This window comes from Dendroctonus ponderosae, unplaced genomic scaffold, assembly GCF_020466585.1.
Source record: "Dendroctonus ponderosae isolate FM_Combo_2020 unplaced genomic scaffold, Dpon_F_20191213v2 Dpon_F_20191213_1, whole genome shotgun sequence".
In the NCBI taxonomy this organism is placed as follows: Eukaryota; Metazoa; Arthropoda; class Insecta; order Coleoptera; family Curculionidae; genus Dendroctonus; species Dendroctonus ponderosae.
In genome coordinates this window covers 7,831,595-7,844,200 of record NW_026017110.1, presented here as the reverse complement: position 1 = coordinate 7,844,200, position 12,606 = coordinate 7,831,595, and the positions used below count along the sequence as shown (strand labels likewise).

General features: G+C 36.2%; 1 protein-coding gene across 1 annotated transcript in view; it reads right to left on the bottom strand.

The window, feature by feature from the left end:
• LOC109533518 (hemicentin-2) overlaps positions 1-12,606 on the bottom strand; it is a 59,722-nt gene that overhangs the window by 36,869 nt on the left and 10,247 nt on the right. Inside the window, exon 2 of the mRNA XM_048663880.1 lies at positions 1,413-1,479. Coding sequence (XP_048519837.1) covers positions 1,413-1,461 — 49 coding nt within the window. The 5' untranslated portion in view covers positions 1,462-1,479. The remainder of the gene's footprint in view (positions 1-1,412; positions 1,480-12,606) is intronic.

Here is a 12,606-nt window from a genome sequence, read left to right as displayed (position 1 = left end):
GTGTTTGCACTGCGGCCTAATAGTATAGAAAAAGTTTATGCGTTGAAATACAACTAAAGAGTGAATGAACGAAAACTAAAGAAGATATCAGAAGTAAATAGCAAATTAAACGGAAAGTGTAAACTTTATGACACAAACGGAAGACTTAGAAGGAGAAGGAAATTAGAAGATTACAAAGAAACAAAACATTTTTTGGACTAATAAATAAATGACAAGATAGGAAAGAGTAGAGTGAAGAGTTTGTCCCAAAATCTATTTTCTTCAAGTTAGTTTTGTAGAAAAATMCATCAAATACAATAATTAATAGGCTTGAAAAATTGCCAATCTTGAAAACGACAAGAAAAAAACAAAAATTAAACAAATCACACAGACGTGTTTATTCAAGAATCGACTTACTTCAGGTGAATTTTGTGCAAAAATGCATTGAATCCAATAATAATTAATTGCCTGGAAAATTTTCAAATTTTGTGCGTTGAATTACTAAAGAAACTATCAAACGGAATCAGAAAATTAAAGAAAAAGTCAAAATGTTCAGCAGATTTCACAATCTTTAAAACAGGCACTGAAGGCAAGAATAAATTAGTAGACTAGCGATCAGAAAAACCAAAAAAAGTGTTTGAAAATGAAATAAATGATTAAATAGTACCTACAGTATTGCCACAACATTGAAGTGCGTATTCGAAAATTTACCTACTTTATTCATGAGAACTTTATAGAAAAAATTATCGAATTTGACAAAATTAACATTAATAAAACATTAATAGGCTTGAAAAAAATGCGTTGATTTACTATTGAGAATATCAAAAGTAATATGAACATTAAAGGAAAAGTCCAAACTTTAAAGAGATTTAAGAAACTTTAAGACACATACTGAAGGTTCGAGAAAATTAGAAGGCAAGCGACAAGAAACGACTGAAAATAAGAAAAAAATCAATCAATAACAAGATAGTCAAAGACGCGCACTGAAGTGTTTATCTAAGCATCGAGCTGCTTTAGGTGATTTTTTTTGGAAAATCCACATAATCGAACTATTAAAAATGTGTGTATTAATACGCAAAAAGTGAGTAATCAGGAACAAACAAATACGACGCACCTAAATACCGCATTTGTCTGCAGATATTGAAACATTCGAGAATTCGTTACATAGAAAATGCACAAATGAACAAAACAAGTCCTAATTAAACAAAATAGGAAGTTGAAGAAGTGAAATAAGAAAAAGCAGGAACCATAAAAAATTTTAAGCACCAAAAGCAAAGCTAAGTAACACGAAACATGCAAAAGTAGATTGCGAATTTTCCTGCTACTGGACAAAATGGAACATTGATTCCAACTACTAAACGTCATAACTTCAAAGTTGATCTAAAATCTTAAAACTGCTAAAACAATCTATCGACTAAACGCGAGTAACTTACCAACGAAGAGCGCCAAAAGAACCAAACCGCTGGCTGCAGCAGACTTCATTATACAACAGGTTGGATCCTGGAACATGAAAAGCAAATATTTGAACACGAAATACGGTTTATAATTGAAGGAAAATTGCTCATAAACTCAACTATGGCACTTTTGATGTTGAGCTTAAATTGCAAATATTATTTACAGCGAATTACGAGTGCAGGCAAAGCTTCGCGTTAAAAAAACTTTTAATAAAATTGCTGCTGGTCACCTTGCAAAGTTAATTGAAACATTCTTGTAAAAAACCCCAGGAAAACGCTCTCTACATTCGAGCCTTTGTCGGTATTCTTAGCGTTCATATTCCGGCTGGACGCGATGAGGATATCAACCCAAAGCCAGCGAAGGTTTAAGCAGGATAATTTATTTTCTTTATCAACTTATTGAAAAGAAGTATCGGAAACTAGGGACTATTATAGGCACTCGGGTTTTCTATCTTTGCGTTGTTGGGATGCGAGATTCAGCAAGTTGGCGCCAACTTCCAGCAAGTTTGCAAACTTTGACGCACGTTTGTATCTCAACTGGTCCTTCGAGCTATAAATTTGCAAAGTTTTTCCCCATGAACTATCTCGGCCGATAATCGCGAACAAAGAAGAATTGCGAAACATTTTCCTTAGATATCCAGGCCCGTGCAGGGAACAGGAAGCAAATCAGTCTTACTCATCATATCCAGCCGTCTGAGTAACGATCTATATGAAATTTTCGGTCTTCCGTAATACCCCCAGCAGTCGGGAGCAGTGGCGGTGATTATCCGACTTGGAATTGCTGTTCTATTCGCTCTAAATACCTTTTAATGAAAACTAACGTTTGTGCCGCTTAAACAATAAGCCGTTTGCTAATTAGGCCAAATGGGGCCCCGCTTGCTGTTCCTCGAATCGATGCAAATTGAATTGGTAATAGACATTTACCGATTTTTGCTCTATACTGCAATTTCAGCTTAAATGCAAGGAAACGCTGCATTTTTCTATAGATTGAGAGACCGTTTTAGTCGCATTGTCATTAAGCAAATTGAACTGTTCAGCAGTCCGAATCGCACAATATAAAGGAGGTAATCTCGAAAATTAGCTCGGATTCGTTTTGATTTTATGTAGCTTTGCTTGCTGGCGGAAATTGAATTTTCCTGCTGAAAAATTGGACTTGCAGCTTAGTCAACTGTTTTTCTCAAACGGATATTTTGTATAGGAATTTTTCCTGCAAATTCCTGCAAAACGGTTAATTATTGAGGTGCTCAAGTGCTGCCGCTGCTTTTCATAATTTTCATTGCCAAGTGGGTTTCAGTATCGCTTTGAAACTTTCATCAATCATTCAGGCAAATTTTCCTGAATTTCATACAATTGAGGCTTTTGGAAACCTGCTACTTACAAGTTCACAAAACTTTCTGAATTTTGTTAACGAATTAATTAAAAGTCATTAACAAACACACAAATAAATCAGCTTGAATTTTGAGGAAAGTGGGCTGCAAATATTGAACGGTATTTATGCCAAATTTTCCTCGAACAAGGGAGGATTTTTGAAAATTTGCTTCTCATACGAAGAAACAGTTTCTAATTCCTTAAGACAACTAATGCAAACCCATTAAGAAAAAATCAAATACCATTTGAAACTAGAGCTCAGTATACTGAATCATATTTCTGTCAAATTCTCCTCAGTTTCATAAGTTTTTCCTCAACTAAATACAAGTGAGGATATATGAAAAGTTGTGCTTTTTACAAACAATACACAATATAATTGCTCATCACAGTGAATGTAAAAAAAACAACAAATGCCTACTTGAAACTTGAGGAAATTGAGTTCTTTAGCCGTTTTTGCCAATTGCTGCTCAATTTTATGCAAAATAAGATTTTTGAAAAAACATTCACATCCGAAAATAAACCTTCTAATTCCTCAAAAAAAATATAAACTGTTTACTGAGAAATATATTAATAAACTTTCTTGAATTTGGAGGAGTGAGCTTTAAATACTAACCGCATTAAAAGAAAATTATCCTCCATTCCACACAAGTAAGAATTTTTTAAAATTTGGGCTTGATATGAACAAACGAACAAATTAAAAGTATAATCAGGCACTTGATAAAAAATTGCACTAAATCGCGGTAAATTGCAAAAAAAGCGAAACTCATTGGGCCAATAGAAGATCGATCTTTTAAACAGTCGAGAAACATTTTTGCTAGCTTCCTCTGATTTTGGTTGACAATTTTTTTAAAAACGCACTCAACAAGTGGGAACTGGCTATCGCTTGCAATTGACGCCAGTCGAACCAGACATTTCATTAAAAAAATGGCCAAAAATCTACGCAAATTGAAAGAAAATTAACAATAAAAGAATTAATAGAGGGAAAATTATTCTATCGAAGGGTTCATAAAGTAGATTACTAACAAATCGTGATTTTTATTAGTAGAATTTTGAAAAACGTACTAACCCGGCACGGTTTGATGATTTAAAAATTGTTCCAATTCCGGATAAATTGCGAAAAAATCCACACCTACAGATCAAATAGAGCAAACGTTGCTCTATAAAAGGGTTTTGAGCGCAGTTGTGAGGCAATTCCTAATTTTCGTTGGCGTCTTTTTGAAAAGAACACGTGAAAACAAAAGTGCGCAATCTGATGATTAAAAAATTGCCCTAAATTCGGCTAAATTCAGACAAAATCTTCACTTTCAGAACGAATAGAGTGAACATCCCTCTTTCACGTGACTTAAAAAGCGACTTTATAGCCAGTCTTCATTTTATGTGGTAAATATTTGAAAAGTGCACCCAACCTGTGGAATCTGATGATTAAAAAATTGCCCAAATTCTTAAAAATTTACAAGAAACAATTGCTTGAAACTTAAAGAAATTGAATTTCTATGCACATTTTTGTCAATTGCTGCTCAATTTAATACAAATAAAATACGAATTCATACGAAAATAAACCTTCTACTTCCTCAAAAAAAACCAATAAAGAAACATTTAAACTTAAATATAAATCGCTCTAAACATTGATTTAAATTAGAGGAAAATTGTCCTCTATTAACATACAAGTGAAGATTTTTGAACAGTTGGGCTTTATCCGAACAGGAGAATTAATTCCTCACAACATTTAATGCAGATGCAGCTTGAACTTTGAGGAAATTGAGCTCCAAATGTTGACAAAAAAATCGCAAAATGTTCCTCAATATCATATACGTGAAAATATTGGAAAAACAGTGTTTTTGACGTCGAGAGTACCTTCTAAATCCTCAACCCAAATAATAGAAATCCACTAGCCCAACTGGAATATTATCTGAAACTTTGAAAAATTCGAAAACATATGTTCAATCCATATACTGAACCATATTTCTACCAAATGCTCCTCAGTATCTTTGAGGCATTTAAAAAGTCTGCCTATATTAGAATACAAATCCCTCAATTTGCATAAAACAAATTTATTAATTTTTAGCACAAAGCAAGGTTTAATCTCAACCTGACATTTCAGGCAGAAGAACAGATATACATTGATTTTTTCCAGTTTATTCAATTCCAGTCAAATGCGAACTTTTGGCTGAAAAAACAAGGCCTGAACACCAGCGGCACTTTGTCCAACTCCGCCTCTAAAATCGGTTTGAAAATAGGGCTGCAGGCTTTAGAGGTCGCATCGTTTCGCAAACAAGTTCACCCAATTTTTGAGGAAACACAACTCCATCAGTGCACACGGCGGAAAATCGAAATCGCACTCAATCATGCGGAGTATTTCCTCAAAAACCCCAACAAGCTTTCGCATTTCCGGAAATTATAATTTGCCCGAATGTCGCCCTCAATGCCTCCTCTCATATACTTCTGCAGCTCCCGCTCCAATTAATAATTAACGATCTCCATTACCCAAACAACGCATCATATGGAAGCGACGAATGAGCGAAGAAAATAAAGTAGTTGAGCTTAAAAGCTTTATCATGTTAACAAATGCTTCAGCCTCGAAACGACCTGGTTAATAGAATTTTAGGCTCATCTCCCTTTGTATCTTAATTCGCGCTTAAGACTGTGCCTAGTCTATGAAAGTAATCCTCCCAGCCGCCGAATAAATTGAGGCCCTCAACCATAGAAGACGGATGGGCTGCAAGCAAGAACTGACTGAGAATAATAACAAAAATTAATTCAAGCGTCATCATTCAGCCACTCAGCTGCGATTAGATGTAGATGCTTTTATTGCGGTTGCTTTACTCCCTCAACGAGGATTTTGAGTAATGCAGATAGTGGAGTGTTTTAAACTAGCTGGTAGAATCAAAAAGTTGATGCTTTTCATCTCGACGTAGTGGCTGCAGTTGGTTCATGTTGGGGCTGAAATTTTGCAAACGTAGCACCGGAGCTCCTTTAAGCCCCTATAAAGGGTCGTTGTAATCCGTTTCAAGCTGGTTGAGTTTTTCAAAAATTACAGCAAGAAACCGTTAAAACTGTTTAATATTGCAAATCAACAGCCATAGATTCAGTGCCTGGTTTTAATTTTTATTGTAGTCATAACCAATTTCCTTGGCACAAAATGTTCTTGCATCCAAGAAAAAAGCCAATAAAACCCGTGTGACAATTATGCATGGAGGCATTAAACGCCTTAGTTAAATAAACTCGAGCTAAATTACGGTAATTACGGCGACAACAATGAGAACGAATGTAAAGGGTGCGCTCTATGTTAAGAAGCCCATTAAAAGTTTTAGAGCTGGTAAATAAAGGTCGAAGGGTTTAGGATTGCGTCCCGGGACGTTTTGCGCTATTGAACATTTGGAAAATTAGCGATTTTTCCATTAACCACACCAAATTTCACAAAATGACTAGTGAATTTAACCCGTTCATTTGGCGTTTTGTGGTTCAGGCCGACAGCCAATATTCGCTTGTCTTTGCGGCGTGCACATTTTAATGGAAACCCGCTGAATGTTTCATGAAATCCCGCTATGAACGGATTCAACTGCATTGTAGCCAAACTCTAATTATTTAGGCCGTGTAAAGGCGCAAAATGCCCAAATGTTGCTAAACCCGATTTTGATGATTTCAACTGCAGGATGTTAACCATTCCCAGGCATTGTTTGATTCATACCGCACAAAACCGCACAAAAACAGGGAGTTTTTTCATCGAAAAATGCCCTGGTTTGTCTGTCCATTAATTGCTTCGATGGAAATGCCGCACTCTTTCAATGTTAAGACTGAATTTAAAAATTCTTGCTTTCTAGACATTTTGCGCGAAACGGTTGGAGGATTAAGCGGATTTTTGCGGATGTTTGCATTGTTTCATAATGTCTGCCTAAGCCCTTATGAGAATTTATGGGGGAGCTTTAAGGCGCAATTTTTCACCGAACATGGCAAGCGTCCAGCAGTTCAGCAGGAAAACTGCGGGATGATTATTCAAAGACTCACGAATCGAAAAGCCATCAAGTTTCATCAATTGATTTTTGCCGGTTTTCCCTACAAACATTTGGCTCGCTCTGGAAATTTCCTTCAGCTAAACACAATTGTCATTAACTTAATTTTCTTTGGTGAATTATGTAAACAGGAAAGTCTATTCTGGGCCTCAAAGGAAATTTATTTGCAGCTCTAGGCCGGCTTAATTGACTTAGACGAAATATGGTCGGCTTTTGAGGGAAAAAATTGATTGCGCGCAAGGAAAACACCAAATTGGCCTAGCTAGTTATTTTCAATATGGCTCTAAATTTCCCGGAAAATTCATTTTGCAGGTTCCCTGTGTGTTGTATCCCTGCAGCTTTTTATCTTCAGACAAATTGATTCCCTGTGCAAGATCAATGGCGTTTTGTACAGGTGTCCATGTGGAAATATTGGAAAGGTTCTGGAAAACTTGCCACGATAAATAGATAGAGCTTTGTCCTGGACTGCGTCCATTAATTTGATTTCCATTATTTTCAAAACGGCTTTGCTTTGCAGAAAAAATACACATAAGAACCTCACACCCATCCTGATGTTTCCTCTGCGTTTCTTCTTCGAAGCGTCTTCAATTGTCCAGTAAATTAAACCGACCAAAAATCGATACTTACAGAACTAATACAGCAAACGTTTCTCTGTCAATTGGGGCCTGCAACTTTTCTGTGTCTCAACCTCAAATTGCATGGTAAATTTTTCAAAAACCAGCTTAAAATGCGGGGTTTTATCGGAAATTGCAATTGCCGCTTAATTTCATTGCCTAAAGTTCAGATAAGTTGTGACTAAGTAGTCACTTATACAACGGATAGAGCAAATATTTCTCTTTCATAGGATGTGAAACGCGGCTTTTATCTACGTGTTTTATTGACTAGCGAATTATTGAAAAGAAACGCACATCCTGCCGAATATGAAGGAAATCAGATAATAAGTCGGCAACTGAGGCAAAATCACAAAAAAATGTACACAAATCGAGCGAAGATTACTCCTTTACAGGATCTATAAGACATTCTTTTAGCTAGTCATGATTTTGGTTGGTAAATTTAAAAAAATGCTCTCAACCGGCAGGAAATGTCGGGCTTTTGCTTGCCACTGACGCCAGGTTAATCTGGCGTTTAATTAAAGAATTGCCCCAAACCGCGAGAAATTAAAAAAACAAACAAAACGCATTTTGCTAATAGATAGAAGATTGGTATATTAAACAGTCGAGAAAAATTTTTTTAGCTCCTTTCGATTTTGGTTCACGAATTTTTGAAATGCACGCTTGGGTTTGGATTCCAGTCGACGCTAGTCTAATCAGACACTTGCTTAAAAAATTGCCCTAAATCGCGGTATATTGCAAAAAAAAAACGAAACTTGGTCTACTAGAGCAAAGATTGTTCTTTTAAAAAGTTTAGAAATATTTTTTTCACCTTCCTCTGATTTTGGTTGACAATTGTTTTAAGAACACACTCAACCAGTGGGAACTGGCTTTCGATTGTCGAATCAGACATTGAATAAAAAAATTGTCAGCAATGTACTCAAATTGCAAGAAAATTAACAATAATAGAACTAGTAGAGGGAAAATTATTCTGTCGAAAGGTTTATAAGACAGATTTAAACTAATCGTGATTTTAATTAGCGAATTTTTGAAAAACGTACTAAATCGGCACTATTTGATGATTAAACAATTGCTCTAAATCCGGACAAATTGCGAAAAATTCCACACTTACAGAACGAATACAGCAAAAGTTGCTCTATAAAACGGTTTTGACGCAAATCCTAATTTTGGTTGGGGTCTTCTTCAAAGAAACACACCCCGAGCGAATTTTTGAAAAACGTACTAAATCGGCACTATTTCATGATTAAAAAATTGCCCTAAATCCTGCTAAATTCAGACAAAATCTTCACTTTCAGAACGAATAGAGTGAACATCCCTCTTTCACATGATTTGCAAAGCAGCTTTCAAGCTAGTCCTCATTTTGCGTGGTAAATGTGTAAAAATTGGCGAGAAAATTATGAAATATATTGAAGATTGGTCTATCAAACCGTCTATAAAGCAGATTTGTAGCTTTCGGTTGGAAAAATTTTGAGAAACTTTCTGAATCTGATGAACTGATACCAGTATAAACAGGTGCTAAGTTAAAAAATTGCCAGAAATCCGGGTAATTTGCAAGAACGTTTGCACTTATCGAGCGAATTGAGTGAAAATGGCTCTATCGAAGCGTTTATAAAGCAGAACATTTTCTCAAAATTTACGCACTTTAACGGCGGTATTATATGGTTAAAGATTGCTATAAATCCGGACAAAGTGCAAGTAAATCCAAACTTACAGAACGCATAGAGCGAGCAAATATTGCTCTATTAAACGGTTTAAATCGCACTTTTGAAGCAACTCCTAATTTATGATGGCGCAGTTTCCAAAAAAATGCTCAACCTGTGGAATGCGATGATTAAAAAATTGATCAAGGCCCGCGAAAAATTGCCAAAAAAATCTCAAATAAAGCGAAGAATGCTCTATCAAACGATCTATAAAGCAGCTTTGTAGCTTTGGGTTGGCGAATTTTTGAAAATCTGATGGACTTTTGCGTGCAACTGCTGCCAGTCTACTCAGGCATTTATTTAGAAAATTCCTCTAATTTGAGGTAAAAAAAATATATCTACACTTACAAGAGGAATAGAGTGAAAGTAGCTCTATCAGCTGCCATCTTTTCAGCCGGTCCTACTTTTTGTTGACGAATTTTTGAAGAACACACTTTACGGGCGAGATTGCAAAAAAATTCCCTAAATCCGGGAAACCAGCGAAGCAATCGAAACTTGCAGATCAAACAGACTGAAGATTTCGCTTTGAAATGATTGAAAAGGCAGCCTTCCATCCGCTCCTGATTTTGATGGATATATTTTTAAAAACACCTCCAACATACCCAGAATCGAACATTCAATTAAAAATTTATCAACAATCGGAAAAGTCGGAAAATAATCGACTCTCACACCTCCATTAGAGCAAGAGCCTCCCTATCAAATGCTCTGTAAAACAGCCTTCTGAATAATCTTGATTTTGAGTGAGAGTTTTTGAAAAAAATTGCTACATTTTGCTCTGCCGACCATTTTGCAATCATACTGGACGCCAAAGAAAAATACATTGTCTGCTTTCGCAGATCTTTTGCGGATGGTGAGAGCGCCTGCAGTCAAAACGCTAGGTAAAAACTAAAATGATGTAAAGGATTGCTGCAGTTTAGGGCAGGATGGGGCAAATTTGCGGTTGCCCAACAGTTGCAAAGATCGAACTTGTCCGGAATTCTTAAGGGTGCAAAACGAGCGTTTTATGGCCGGAACATGCAACCCCCCGAAAAAGTTCCATGCCCCGTCAGTGTCTTTTTAAGGAAAAATTCGTCAATTTTCCCAGCGATAAAAACCAACTGCGATTCTCGGTTAAACTTTTATTGCCAGACTTGGGAAACACCCATATCGGGTTTCAAGGGATAAATGGAGGAGACGCGTACGAACTGAGCGGGAACGAACTGAAAGTAGTCTAAATAGGACGTTAATTCTATCCAGTTTTATTCGATGCGAAGGTTGTGGGGTTTTGGATCAAAGGCCCAACTGAGTGAGTTTCTTTTGCTCGCCGTCTGGATGACGGAAAAACTATTTCAATCCACGTTGCTACCATTTAATATGTATCGGAATGATGTTGACGTTTCGAACATCGATTTGCATAAAAGGTGCCGTGACACATACGGTAGCAACAAAGCCTTTTGTGCCCCGCCAGCCATTCAATGCAGCTGCTGAAAAATGGATCTGTCAATAACGTTGCTCAAGTAAATAATTTAGCGGCGTCTTGGCTATTTCTGGATGAATTGCTAAAATGGGAACTTTAAGCGATTGCTTCTGAATTATCTCCAAACAGTCTCTTCACCTCCTTGACGGGGATTGAGACTGATGATTTATTTAGCAGGGAACATTGGAAAAACCAACGTAGGAGAACCAGGGACGATTTGGAATAATTGTCATCTTCATTGAGGTTTATCTTAGTAAAAATTGGCAGTTTTTTTAAAATGGAAACGTTTTTCAAATTCTAAACTCTAGATTGCCCCTGCAAATTGACCCAGTTTAACACAGATTAGCAAACATTTTACTGGCACATGTAGGGTGTCTAAAAAATTCAGTTCAAACAACTGCATGTTTTGAACGCTAGTGACTCGCTTAATTTAAGTAGAACACCCTGTATTTTATACCGCCGGATGCCTTCAGATTTGTATAAAAACCACAAAATTCAATCAAATTTAACAATTCAGTCCCACGAGCGGTTTAGAAACGAAATTTATTACCGATGCATGCGAGAAGCCCAATGCATTAGTTAATTTTCTAATAGCGGATGTTTTTTACCAAAATATTTGGAAATTTTAGTTACTGGGATGAATATTGGCCGATTTTCTAAACGGCGAAGTTTGAATCAACCGATTTTTGGATTTTTTTCCGACTGTAAGTGCCATTTGAGTGAAAAAATTATGATTTTTTTACGTTCTGAGGTAAACTTAAAAAGTCTGAATAACGTAAGTAAAGTGCCAATTTTGGAATATAGCGAGCCTTGAATTATGCTGCAAATGTTCAAATATTTAGGTTTTTATCTGGTCCAGGGTTAGTGTTCTAAAATTTTCAAATCTGAACGGGTTTGCACGCTTTTGGAAAATTCATTTTTTAAAGTGAGTTTTCGAAGTTTCCCAAAACCGAACGACTTTTTCGAATAAATAGTCTGCTTTGCATTCAGGGATTTCTTTATAAATGTGGAAAGTTTCAGGCTTTCATCTGCTGTAGAGTAGGACTTTTTGAAATATACGGCTGCGTTTATTGCAAAAATATTTTTCTTTGGGTTAAATTTCGAAGTTTCCCAAAACCCGAGTCTTACTCCCAAATGAGTGAAACTATATGGATATTGAACTCTATATTTCACACACACATTTTCAGGTGCTTACCGATTCCAAGGTAAGAGTTACCAATTTTTAGAAGCAGGGCTCCATCCTTAGTAAAAATAATTTTCTTAAAGTAAAGTTTCAAAATTTCGTAAAACTTAATCGCTGGTCGCAAAAGAGTAAAAGTTTGCCCCCATTGTACTAAAAGCTCGATTCTGTAAGTGTAAACAAGGCTGCATTCTTTGGAAAAATACATTTTAATGTATAACTTTCAGAATTTTGTAAAACTCCATCGTCATTCACAAATCAATGACACCTTGTCTGTCTTGCAGCCAAACGTTTTTTTTCTGATCACCGTGCAAATTTTCACTTCTTTAGCTAGTCAGGGTTAGAAGTTACGAGTTTTTAGAAACAGTGCGAAAATGTATTTTGAAATGTATATTGTAATGTATATTGAAAATGCATATATGTGGAATTTCAAAGTTTTCCAAAACTCAATCGGAAGGAACTATTAAGTGAAGGCAGTTGAAGTCAAAGTTTTGCTTTATAAATTCCCAAACTTTCGGGCGTTCACCTGTTCCAGGAGAGCAGTTAGACATTTTTAGAAACACGGCTGCTTCGTTTGTAAACTATTTTTTAAGGTAAAACTTAAAAGCTTCCCAAAACTCGACTGTTACTGGCGAATGAGTGGAACTTCGCATGTATTGAACCCCATATATGCTTTGTTCCATAATTGTTCGAAGTTTCACCCGATCATCTGTTCCAGGGCCGGAGTTACGAATTTTTGAATCAGGGCTGAAACGAAAAAAATCAATGGCATGTGAAACTTTGAACTAGAGCTGCGTAGCTCGCGAACGAACTAGTTCAAAAGATCGAATCTGGGAAGTGAACGAAAC